The sequence below is a fragment of the Leucoraja erinacea genome, chromosome 15 (genome assembly GCF_028641065.1).
Source record: "Leucoraja erinacea ecotype New England chromosome 15, Leri_hhj_1, whole genome shotgun sequence".
In the NCBI taxonomy this organism is placed as follows: Eukaryota; Metazoa; Chordata; class Chondrichthyes; order Rajiformes; family Rajidae; genus Leucoraja; species Leucoraja erinaceus.
Genome location: NC_073391.1, coordinates 648728 through 662423, shown reverse-complemented (window position 1 = coordinate 662423; position 13696 = coordinate 648728). Strand labels below are relative to the sequence as shown.

Here is a 13696-nt window from a genome sequence, read left to right as displayed (position 1 = left end):
ATCCAAGTGTATCATATCCACAGTTCTTTCCATATCTATTCTACCAGTCATATCCACAAAATCTATAATTAGATTGTGCAAATGATTGTTTTGTGTATAGCTTGCCATTTCTATTTCAATGTGTATATTTAATATACTATTACCACATATTTAAAAAAACATAATGGCCATGTAGTTCTTTAACTTTTAATTGTGCTTGTTTCACTCTGGCATGCAATATTATTAAGGTGCTGTATTAATGGTGCTCTTTCTCCCATTCCTCTTCTTTTAGCCGCCCCCTCCCCCTCCCCTAAAAAAGCAATACCTTTTTTGTCAATACAGTCAGTGGACTTTAGTATGAAAACCCATTTTTGCTCGTTATATTAAGAATACCTTTGAAACCTTTTTCACACAAAGGCATTGGCTTACATGCTTTTGTTATTGATAACCAAATGTTAAATTTTAATAGCTTTTTTTGGCAACTAACGTGTTTTTCTTTTCTTTTTCTAGGTGCATTCAGCGTGAAAACTCTTGAACAAAAAGTTGAAGGGATGAAAAATGAATTAACTTATAAAGAGAGTGCATTGACCACTTTAAACAAAGAAATACAGTTTTTGAAAGATCAGTTAGATTTAGTCCAAGAGAATTTCACCAAGGAGCATATCTCAAAAGATGAATTGAATCAGAGGCTTAAATTGGAACTAACTTCTTCAGCTGAGACAGTTTCCAAACTAACAGAACAGATTGGTAACCAAAATTCAAATTATGAAAAATTATTACTTGAGCTTAATTTTGAAAAGGAAGTAAATGCGAGTCACTCTCAAAAAACTAAACAGCTCCAGACTGAGATTGAATTGGGCAGGCATGAAGTTGCACAGAGAGAACTACAAAATAAAGCATTGGGAGATAAAATAAACAAGCTAAGTGATTTCCAGAAGGAATCAGAATCGTGTGCTTTAGAACTGAAACATACAAAGGATCTCCTGGAAAACACAAAGAAAGATATTCTGAAGAAAACAACAGAAATTGAATCTCTACAGAAACAAATATCCATACTTGCTCAAGAACTAGATCAGGCAAAGTCTGTGGTGGAAAGACGAGACAGTAGTCCCTTCCATAAGACAATTGAAAGACTGCAGAGGGAACGCGAGGTTGAAATTCAATCGTCTTCCCAAAAAAAACAGCTAATTCAAGAATTGGATGAAGAACTCAAGTCATTGAAGAAGCAAAGGGAAGACCTTCACACTGAATGTACTGAACTGAAAGGAAATGAAACTATAACTCAGAAGTTGCTTCAGGAAAAAGATGCCCAATTTCAAGAGTTGAAAACACGTTTGAAAGAGACTGAAAATAAAATGCAAGTGCTAATACAAAGAAAAGAAAATACTGCAGAACTTGAGAAAGAGGTTAAAAATTATCAATGTATAATGGAAGCTCAAGAGTTGGAAATCTCAAAGAATAAAGACGATTTAACCAGATGTGAAGAGCAATTGAAGGAGAGGGGGAGACTGATTGATGAACTTCAAAATAGTTTGAAATGCAGGGAAAAGAAATGTCTTGACTTGGACAAATATGTTGATGATCTTAAACTAAATGTCAAATCTCAGGAAGTTAGATTTGAGAAAGAAGTCAGACAAGAAAAAGAAAACCGGTGTGCTGCAGAAGAAAAAATATCCAAAAAGGTAGAAGAACTGGAGAGTAAACATTTAGAATTTAAAAAGTAAGTATTATGAAATACATTATTTGGTAAATGTAGTTCTCAAAATTCTACAGATGGTCATCCAATTCTCAAGAATGGCTTTTGATGAGAGTAATGAGTATTACTTTGGAACAACAATAACATCACTAACTTTAAACGTAATTAAATCGTCTGATCCACAACTCTGCAGTTTCTTGTGGAGTTGGGTATAGTAATGGGGGAAAATGGAAAGAATGGGGTCAAAGGTCTTTGCAAACAGGTGGATTTGGCACCCCAAAGGAAGATCGCACCAGGAGTACGTGAGAGAAAGGTGGGGGGGTGGAGAGTGGTCGGGGGACTGAGGAAAAACCACAATTGGAATGTTGCGATGTAACGCACAAGGTATTATTCATTCCACTAGGGATCCATTTCCCTGTACTACAACATCACCCCAAATTATATGAATAAAGGCCTGCGCTGTCCAACTCTATCCCATCCCCACAGCTATCTCCGTCCTCCAGCAACCTCCCATAACCATCATTTTATCTGCTCAAATATCCTCAGACTTGCCTTGCACACCCACCATCATCCCAATTCCTAAACCCCTACATCTCCCTGATCATAATCACCTGTCTGACCCCTAGCATTGACCCAGTCAGTGTATCCCATCATCTGTTTAAACCTCCCATCATCTGCTTGGCTCTTCCTACCACTCCTCACTGCCCCCCACCACTTCATCTGAACATCTTCCTGGCCATCCCCACTCCCTATCACCTACCCAGATCCACTCATCATAAGCATCTTTGCAGGGAGCTGTCACTCATAGGTGCATTTGAATGGAGCTACGGAATCAGAGATAGTTCTTTGAATTCGATTTAATCATTTTAGTTGATTTAAAAATTTGAATTAAATTAAATATGTTATTCTCACATGTGGCAAGTCACAGTGAAATCCTTTGCTTGCCTACCCAAGGTGTGCAAATTTGAAGGGTGCTCGCAAAGTTACAAAGTACTCCTGCTCCAGGCCCCTCTTTGTTCTCCCCCTCACGGCGGTCCACTCACGCCGGGTCCTCCATTGTCCATTGTTCTTCCCCCTCCCTCACGACAGTCCCCCCCACACCAGGTCCTCCTTTGTTCCTTCCCTCGGCAGTGGCGTCCTCACTCCCACGTGGTGCGTCCTCGTCTGTCGGTCGGCTCCATCATCGATCGCCATGCCGACCTCTCCACTATCGCCACCAGGTCCTCTCCGGATTCTTCCGTGATCCGAGCCCCAGTCGCCGGCTCTGCAGACCCATGGGACGTTGGCCGCGCGCTTCGTCAACCAGCGAGGCCCCAGCCCAGTAGATGAATTGTGCCAAGGGTGGTAGTAGGAAATGGGTGCAGTGTGGGAACATGGTCTGATGGTGGAAAGATAAGAGGAAGCATCAAATATAACAAGAATGGGCATTGGAAAATGGGTGGCTGCCATTCTTGCAATTTCTCAGACTGGAGCAGATGTCATGCAAGCCATCCAGTGGTGCCAACCCAGCATGCAATTGTATTGTTAGTGTTGCTGCATTACTCTATGTAAGAGCCAGTAGTATTGTCATTTTTGTACTTACCATCTGATGATAACATTGAACATGGCATAGAATATTCATTCCTTTCTGTACTGATGAATCAACTTGATTCAAATCCAGAACTTGTAGAATCTATTATGAGTATTTCCAATGTAACCTTGCTGTATAACAACTTGATATGAAAGGTATTCAAGTTAAAATCTCTCTTGATCCTTTTGCACTTGCCCTGTATAAATAGCAGGCAGATGTATGTTAATCTTTGATTAAGTTGGTTATATCTAAAATTCTTCTTTTGCTACCATATTTTAATTGTAATATAATTTTGTATTTTTGTGTCTACTAAAGGCTGAGAAGTGAACTTGCTGAGAGTGCCTCAAAATGTCAAAAACTTTCAGATGACCTGAATAGAAAAGATGAGGAATACAGAGAACTCAAGGAAAAATATGTGGATGCCAAGAAACAAATCCAATGGGTAGAGACAGACGTGAGTCTAATTGTTAACCATTTTTTAAAAAAACAATCTGCTGAAAACCTGAAATGTAAATTCAAGATCAATGTGCAATTTCAGTATCCAAAATTGTGAACAAATAACATATATGAAGGAATCTTTAATGAAGGTGAACACATTTACAAATAATAGTTTGATTGTCTATACAGATTGCATCTTTAAATATTTAATGTACACCATTACTAGTTTGGGTCTATAGAATTGTTGCACTTTAATACTGCTGTCATGAGATTTTCTGTTCCAACATTCCGAAAATGTTGTCTGCTTTAATTCAGTGTTATTTCTAATATGGTTTGTTCCAAAGCCAATTGACATTAGTGTCATTAGATTAGTAGTTGCATACTTTAATTGAGATGATATTATTTAATGGTTTTACCTACTGGTCTGGAAAGCTAATGCACCAGAGTTTTAGCCATTTGCATTCATTGATGATCTGTGTCCAAAATATTTATTACCATTTTGTGGTCCTTGACCATAAGACATAGGAGCAGAATTAGGCCATTCATCCCACCGAGTCTATTCCGTCATTCAAGCATGGCCGATCTATCTTTTTTTGCTCTCAATTCCATTTGTCTCTCTTCACTTAACCTTTGACACCTGTACTAATGAAGAGACTATCAATCTCTGCCTTAAAAATAGCCAAATTCTTGGCCTCTACAACCATAAATGACAAGAAATTTCATAGAATCACCATCCTCTGAATAAAGAAATTGTCTCTCATCTCCATTTTGAAGTTATGTCCTTTTATTCTGAGACTGGTGCTAGACTCTCCCATTACGGGAAACATCCTTTCCATGGCCACTCTATCTAGGCCTTTCATTATCACTGGCTTTCAATGAGATACTCCTTTCTCCTTCTAACCTTCAACAAGTACAAGCCCAGAGCACTTCAAATACTTCTCATACGTTAACCCAATCATCCCCAGGTTCATCCTTGTAAACCTTCTCTGGACCCTCTCCCAATGCCAGCACATCCTTCTTCAGATATTAGAGGGAAGATGCTAGCATGGATAGAAGATTGTCTGAGTGGCAGAAGGCAAAAAGAGTAGGAATGAAGGGAGCTTTTTCTGGTTGGATTCCGGTGCTAGTGGTGTTCTGCAAGGCTCTGAGTTTGGTCCGCTACTTTTCATGTTGTATATTAATGATTTGAATGATTCAATTGACGTCTTTATGGCAAAGTTTGCAGATGATGCGGAGATAGGTGGAGTGACATATAGTGTAAAGGAAGCGGGATCTGCAGAAGGATTTGGACAGGTTGAGAGAGTGGGCAAAGTAGTGGCAGATGGAATACAATATTGCAAAATGTATGGTCATGCACTGGTATTAGGAATAAGGGCATAGACTATTTTCTAAATGGGAAGAGTGATTCAGAAATCGGAGGTACAAAGGAACTTGGGAGTGCTGGTGCAGGATTAAAAAAAGGTGAATTTGTATGTTGAATCGGTAGTACGGAAGGCAAATGCAATGGTGGCATTCATTTTGAGAGGATTATAAATGCAGGGCTTTATAGGCCACTGGTCAGACCGCATTTGTGTATTGTGAGCAGTTTTGTGTCCCATATCTAAGGTGGGATGTACTGGCGTAGGTAGGAAGGACCCAAAGGAGGTTTATGAAAGTGATCCTGGAAAAGATTTGTGTTAACGTATGATGAACATTTGACGGCTCTGGGCCTGTACATTCTGGAGTCTAGGACGATGAGGGGTTATCTCATTAAAACTCACTGAATGATGAGAAGCCCATGTAGAGAGGGTGTTTCCACTTGTGCAGGAGTCTAGGACCATGGACACAGCCACAGAATAAAAGGACATACCTTTAGAAGGGAGATGAAGCGTGATGATGGTGAATCTGTGGAATTCATTGGGTTGAATGGCCCAAATCTACTCACAAAATTCCAAATTTGACCTCACCAGCACCTGATAAAGCCTCGGTATTACATCCTTGCTTGCGTCCCCCTAAATTAATGCTGGAATTGCATTTGCTTTCTTTCAGCTGTCTCAAACTGCAAATTAACTTTTTGGGAATCTTGCATGGCCCTTTGCACCTCCTATTTCGGATTCTCTCCGCATTTAGAAAATAGTCTATGCCTTTACTCCGTCTAACAAAATGCATGTCTCCACAGTTTGCTACAATGTATTCCATTTGCCATCTCTTTGCCCACTCTCTCAACCTGTCCAAGGGTACTTTTGCACCACCCTCCTTGCTTCTTCAACATTACCTGCTCCTCCACCTATCTTCATATCATCCACAAACGTGGCCACAAAGCCATCAATTCCCTCCTCCAGATCATTAACATATAACATCAAAAGTAACGGGTCCATCACTGACCCCTGGTCATTGGCAGCCACACAGAAAGTCCCCCTTTATTCCCATTCTTTGCCTTCTGCCAATTGTCTATCCATTTAGTACCTTGCCTGTAATACCATGGGCTCCTATCTTGTTCAGCAGCCTCACTTGTGGAACCTTATCAAAGGCCTTTTGAAAATCCAAGTAAACAATGTCCACTGATAGTCCTTTTATCTATCCTACTATTTACTTCCTCAAAGAATTCCAGCAGATTTGCAAAACCCTGCTGACCACCATCCTTAATAATGGAATGGAAAGTTTTACCAATCAGACTAACTAACCTATAATTCCCTTTAGTTTGCCTCGTGATTTTTGCCTTGTGATTTTCAACAGCTGAGTTACATTTGTGAGTTTGTCAGTTTGTGCTCCCAAACTGAACCACTCCTATTGGTGAGGCCCAGCAAGGTATTTCATGGTTGATGGGAGGGGGAAAATAATAGTGCTCGGCCCACTCACAAAACTGCTGAATCCCTGACTGCTAACTAAGCCGTGACCCCCTTCTACCACTACCTCTGCCATCAGCTACTACATTTGCCCAAATGTTCATTTTGGCATAGGTTTGTTATTCATAAACTAGAAACTGATCAAGTATTGAATTTATTATTTTTTAATGAATATAAATTAAACTGAAAGCGTTGAATACATAACTACACTTAAACTAAATGGTTTACACAAATAATTGTTGTTTAAATGTTGTATTTAGTACTATTTTGGAGCTTCCCTTCCCACACCTCTCCAGACACACTGAATTGTTGCTTCTATGCCAGGTCTACCTTGGGAAATGTTAATGGACATATTTACCAGCAAAAGTGTTGGGGAAATTTGACAAGTTCACATTAAATTAATGGACTTTTTCAGCAGCACATTAAAAAAAAAATGATAGAGAAGAGCTTTCAGTAAGTTTGTGTTGAAATTCAAAATTTGCTGTCACTTGATGGAGAGAAAAGTATTAACACGTGGATCTTGTGAAACTTACTGGGAAATCACATAAATTGGCAGAGTGGAATGGAACATGAGCCTCTGCAGTCAGTAGACAAGCAGTGATGAAACTGGGGCTTAACATTTCTGAGGAAGAAAGTGAGACGTTGCCTTGTTTATTGTTATTTAAGGCTATTGTTATTAAAGGGAAGTTTTTATTTCAGGCGTTTTTCTCAATATTTCAGATTTCCACGAAGCGGGAAGAAGAAAAATCCCTGAGAAATAAAGTTTCAGAACTTGAGAGATTAAAGAATCAAATGATTCAGGAGCTTGAGACTAAAGAGCAAATGATTCAACAATTTAAAAAGGTGTGTTTGTTTAAATATTGTTCTAAATGTTTAGATGTATGTATTTTCAAAGCTTGGGTACATTTCTGGAGCATAAAGGAACTGAGGGTTATTGGATCTTGGGAAAGTGGAAATTAACTAGATCAGACATGATCAGATTTGAATGCTGGAGCAGATTTCTTATGTCAAGGAAATCTGAGAAAGAGGTAAAAAATCTCTGAATGTGTTTCCTTCACATTATTTAAAATATATGATTAATATATGATTTCTATCCAGTTGGGAAATAGCAAAGCCATTTGTATTAATAATTCAGTTAATTTTCTTGAAGGTTCAGACCCATTCTTAGATCTGATTCTTGAGTCCTGAAGTCTATTAAGCAAATAGATTAGAGTCTGAAGAAGGGTATCGACCCAAAATGTCACCCATTCCTTCTCTCCAGAGATGCTGCCTGTCCGCTGAGTTCCTCCAGCATTTTGTCTACCTTCGATTTAAACCAGCATCTGCAGTTCTTTCCTAAGCAAATAGTTTGTTTTCCACAAAGCCTTGCCAAGATTCCTCAAGCCACTTAATGCACTCATAAATTCTTGCTAAACAGCCACTGTGAAGGTGGCAAAACAATGCTTTTTTTTTAAGACCTAATTTCATACGTAGACTAAAGCTCTTTACTGTGCCTCAGTATATGCGACAATAATAAACTAAGTTAAGATTTAGTGTACTGCACATGAAGTTGTGTCCTGGTATTACTCATCAGTTGTCTTCACATAGCTTTCCGAGTTTGACCATCCAGTTTTAGGATGGCATTCTGTAAATCTATGGTAATTTCTCTGGTTGTATCATATTAATAGGTCAATCTTTTGCAAATGTTGCTTTCAGTTCAATGGTTAAAAAGACGTTTTAAACCATTAATGATATTTTAATCGTAATGGCTTTAGGTGTGCAGTAATGAAGCTAATGTGAAAAAGATCGAAATGCTAATGATCACTTTGGATGAGAAAGAGGCTGCTTTAAGAAAACTGGAAAAGCTCTTAGACGAGAGTAAGACTCTATGCCAAGTGAGGGAACAGCAGGTTAGTGTGATCCCAGAGTTCTGTTAGTAAGTAATCTTTTTTTTTTATTTTAAGATTTGAGTGATCAGTATTTATTGGGAGGGAAGGGGGGGGGGGGGGGGGGGTTTACGCAAAGGCATTTAATGTGTTCACCATCATGTCATTACGTGTTTCATGATTCAATTTACAGAACAATATAATCAGATTTTACAGAATGTTCTACACAACACGTTTATTTGATTTCTGCATTGCTTTAATAATGATGCTTTGACATGTAGGGCTCAAAGAAAGGAAACAAAATGACACCTGATTCATGCACCATGCCTGCTGATATTAAGATAGAAGAAACTGCATGTCTTTTACAGACTACTTCCAAAGGTATTTAAAGAAATTGAAAATAATTGTGATATTTTTTAATAACATCTGCTTTTATGTGGATATTAAGGATTTTGTACAGAATTTATTTTTGAATGCAGTTTAAATGTTTAGAAGATTGTCCCTTAATTTAATCAACAATCATTTATTTGTGGATGGTAGACAAAAATGCTGGATAAACTCAGCGTGTGAGGCAGCATCTATGGAACAAAGGAATGGGTGACGTTTCGGGTCGAGAACCTTCTTCAGACTAGTGGGGGAAGAAGCATGGAAGAGGTGGAGAAAGTGGGCTGTGGGAGAGCTGGGAATGGGAGGGGAAAGAGGGAGAAAGCAATGACTCCCTGAAATTAGTCCTTGCTTTCTCCCTCTTTCCCTTCCCCTTCCCAGCTCTCCCACAGCCCACTTTCTCCAGCTCTTCCTTTCTTCTGCCCCCGCCCCCCCATCCACTCATCAGTCTGAAGAAGGATCTCGATCTGAAACGTCACCTATTCCTTCGCTCCATAGATGCTACCTCACACGCTGAGTTTCTCCAGCATTTTTGTCTATCTTTGATTGTTCCAGTATCTGCAGTTCCTTCTTAAACATTGATGATTGCTTCACCATCTTAGCTTTGATAGAAACCCGTGTGAGGAGGTGATGATAGTATTAAAGGATTTTTTTGGGGGGTTGCTAACATACCAAATGGATTCTAATTTGACTCTGCACCTCTGACAAAATCCTCCCCTTTGAGCATCAGTATTTGAGCAATAGTAAAGTGGAACAAATTGCTTTCTACTAGCCTCCCCATTACCATTTCTCACTGGTTCTTCCTTTAACCTCTATACTGTGATGTTTGCAATGTGGCTATTCTTGTGTTTGATCTTCTGACCACTGTCTATCTTCCCTTGTTATCTCATACATATACTGTAGCAATGTTACAACATTTTGAGATTTTAAAAATCAAGTCTTTAATTTATCCCATCAGATAAAGCATAAAAAGAAGTTTAATTTGACACCTAATTCACTTTCATATCTTCAGTATTAAAACATTTATGGCCATTTTCATACTTGGGAATTGGCATCTTGTTCCCTATTGCTTTTTTCATTGACTTAACACAAAAGCTGTGATCGAGAACATTTAAAGGTTGATAACTTTCTTAAAATTTAAGAGAACTGAAAGAAATTTTCAGTTATTATAGATTGAAGCATTCTGAAACAAATATGAAACAATCTTACTTAGATGACTTGAAGTTAAAGCGTATAATTAGTTAGTTACCTAATTGTAGCTAATTACAAAATTCAATTACTAGATCTAAACATCTATCCATTTCGTAAGAATAGATTAACATTTTAAATAGCCTAAGAATCCAAATAACATTCACACAAGAATTCAGAATTATGTTATAATTTTTTAATTTCATTATCATGGGTTATAGGCCAAATGGAAGGAATTTAATGTTTAATACCTGTAAATTAATGGCCATTTAAATCAGCTTGCAAGTGGGATTTTCTGGAACGGGACCATTTAGAACGTTGAGGATACGGCGAATTTATACCCCCATATCTGCATCAAAAACACTGCCGGTTCTTCGGGGAGAATGTCTGTTCCACCCGTTTCCACATAACCAATGATTTGTCAGAAGAATTATATCTTAAGATATAGTCCAAGGATCTGATGTTTTTGCACATTATCAAATGCACAATGAAGAGGTAGCAAAACATCCCAAAACTCCATTAACCATTGATCTGCCTACATGCTCAAACAAAATTACCCTGCTCTAAGTTATAATAACTTACTATCTACATTACTATCTTCGCTATCTGCATTACCACCCTCTTTAGTATAATCTGCAAACTTGCTTTGCCTTGTACATTCTCATCCAAATCATTGAAATACACCACAAACAGCAATGAACCCAGCACTGATCCCTGAGGCATACCACTAGTCACAGGTCTGTCGTCTGAAAAACAGCCTTTGTTTCTTTTCATGAAACTAATTTTCTATCCAGTCGCCGAGCTTTCCTTGGATCCCATGCAATCTAATGTTCCAGAGAAGCCGACCATGTGGAACCTTATCAAATGCCTTGCTTAAATCCATATAGACAATGCCTATGGCTCGGCCCTCATCAACCTTCAGGAAACTCAAATCAAAGTTGTGAGACACTCTCCCACGTACAAAATCATGCTGACTATCCCTAATCAGCCCCTGTCTATCCAGATGTGCATAGATCTCATCCCTCCAAACCCTCTTTGCTAACTTGCCGACTGCAGATGTTAAACTCACTGGTCGGTAGTTCCCAGGCTTGCCTTTGCAGCCTTTCTTAAATAGAGGCACAACATTAGCCCTCCAGTCTTCTGGCACCTCATCTGTATATCTCAGTCAATCCTCAATATACTTCAATAGACAATAGGTGCAGGAGTAGGCCATTTGGCCCTTCGTGCCAGCAACGCCATTCAATGTGATCATGGCTGATCATCCCCAATCAGTACCCCGTTCCTGCCTTCTCCCCATATCCCCTGACTGCGATTTTTAAGAGCCCTATCTAGCTCTCTCTTGAAAGCATCCAGAGAACCTGCCTCCACCACCCTCTGGGGCAGAGAATTCAACTTCATGTCCTCCTCCACAATAAAAACAGGAGAAATACTCATTAAGCACCTGCCCCATGCAGCCTCCTTTTCCTGCCAAGCTGCTCAATTTCTCTCATCATCCAAACTTACTTACACCACCTGCCTTGCGCTTTACAGCATCATGCATGCCCCGAACTCTTGTCATCACATCACATCCCACTTTCCAGACGTTTGTTTGCCCACAGACCACCGACTCCAATCAATTTGAGCAAGTTCCCTTAATGCCATCTTCTTGAACTTGGTGTTGTGAAGTTTCTTGGGATGTTTTGCTACCTCTTCATTGTGCATTTGATAATGTGCAAAGACATCAGATCCTTGGACTATATCTTAAGATATAATTCTTCTGACAGATCATTGGTTATGTGGAAACGGGTGGAACAGACATTCTCTGTGAAGCGGTGCTGAGGCAGCAATATGATGGATGTGTGCTTCTGACGTGGAATATGATGTTACAATTGTTGAGCTGGTGTTTGGTCGCTACTATGACCTTGTTTTAAATTGTCCAGCATTACCCCTTGTTCAAGTGATTTTTTTCCTAAAGGTAATGGTTTAGTATTACCTGTTGTTTCTGCATGTACCAGAAAATGTTTCCGATGTTTATCACTGGAGATTCAGTTGGTAAGTTTCAGACATCCTGATTCTCAACTACAAGGCATAGTTTGATCTTGGGTTGTATTTAAACATGGATGGTGTGGCTCGCTTTCACTAGGAATGGGAACTTGTTTTGTTTGGAAGTGACAAAGCAATATTTTAAACATGGTATTCATGATGTCACTGCTACCTGATTATTTAAAAGCTATAGTGAAAGCTTTGCATTTTTGGATGGTTTGTCAACTAGATGTCTTCATTCCGCAAGTTTTGCCCTTCATGGCATTAATGCCACTTTTGATCCCTGGAATGATTGAATAATCATTTTTGAGCGTTGGAGTTCAAAATCTGTTTAATGTGAATTTGTTCTTGATTGTTCCATTTCATATCTAGAACTTCAAGACAAAGAGAGAATAATTCAAGATATGAAAAGCACATTAACTGAACAAGAGCAAACACAAACTGAGCAGGATGAGTTGCTTGAAGTCAAGTTGAAAGAGATTGAAGAACTTAATGCAGGTGATTGTTCATTTATGACTATCTGGTTGCTGCCCACAAAGTACTCTTGTGTTAACCAAACGTATCAGTACATAAGCAAAAGAGAACAATGAAAACAGAGCACACTGAAAAACACAAAGTGCTGGAGTAACTGAGTGGGTCAAGGAGCATTTCTGGAGGACATGGATAGGTGACATTTTACATTGGGGCCCTTCTTCAGTTTGGAGAAGGGTTCTGACCTGAATCATTGCTTATCTATGTTCTCCAAAGATGCTGCCTGAACCACTGAGTTAGTTCAGCACTTTGTCTTTTTTGGAAAAGAGCATCTGCAATTCCAGGTGTGTACTAAGCTGCAAAACTATTTTTGCGGATGGGTATTAGAGATTAAACCATGAGACGATCAAAATTATACTTGTTTGTGGTTTCCATTAAATGTTCAAAGGTGCTTTTATTCTCATGTGCAAACGTAGTGTGAAATTCTTACAGTCCAGCAAAATATTGCCTTCCCCTAGTAAATCCCCGATGAGCAAAGTGTACAGTAATAGTTTGCGGAGCACGCATGCACGAGGTGCAGGTTTCTGGCGCCGTTTTGAAAGCCCAGTCTGCACCCTCAGTCTAATGAGCTTTGCCTGGTCCAGGCAAGCCCCAAGCTACTGCGGACCTCTAGCCATCGCCTTCCATGGATGGTGGATCGACCAATGAACAGACATTCCTCTCCTCGCCCGTCCCCGGGGGCATGTCCCGCAGCCGATCTTGAAGGCGCGGTGGGCCAGACCCTGACTCTCTCTCTCCTCCTGGCCTTGTGTTCATTTGCTAAATCTTCGAAACTAAAGCATAGCAGAAGCCTGCAGGAGTCATCAGATGTTTATTACATCTAGTTTCTACCAATTTAAACTATTGAGAATTCTGTAGCCTGACTAAGAACATTTCAAACATTTTATAATTCGTCTTTTGAGTTTTGCTATTCATGCCATAGGAGTCATTCATTCCATAAAGTCTACCCTGCCATTCAAACATGGCTTATTTATCTTTCCCTCTCCACCCATTCTCCTGGCTTCTCGCCTTAACCCTGACACCCTTAATAATCAAGAATCTGCTCCCCCCCCCCCCCCCCCCATGTTTATTTTCCATTCTTTGCCTTCTTTACTTCAGCCAATCTTCTATCCATGCTAGTATCTTTGCTCTAATCGGTCTCATGTTCTTTAGCAGCATCAGGTGTGGCACCTTATCAAAGAACATCTGAAAATCCAGC

General features: G+C 39.5%; 1 protein-coding gene across 5 annotated transcripts in view; it reads left to right on the top strand.

Annotated features, from left to right (window-relative positions):
* LOC129703887 (kinesin-like protein KIF20B) overlaps positions 1-13696 on the top strand; it is a 75760-nt gene that overhangs the window by 44395 nt on the left and 17669 nt on the right. For all 5 annotated transcript variants that reach the window (XM_055646570.1, XM_055646569.1, XM_055646566.1 and 2 more), the window contains 6 exons: positions 490-1699; positions 3561-3699; positions 7229-7351; positions 8263-8397; positions 8655-8754; positions 12340-12465. In XM_055646570.1, coding sequence (XP_055502545.1) covers positions 490-1699; positions 3561-3699; positions 7229-7351; positions 8263-8397; positions 8655-8754; positions 12340-12465 — 1833 coding nt within the window. The remainder of the gene's footprint in view (positions 1-489; positions 1700-3560; positions 3700-7228; positions 7352-8262; positions 8398-8654; positions 8755-12339; positions 12466-13696) is intronic.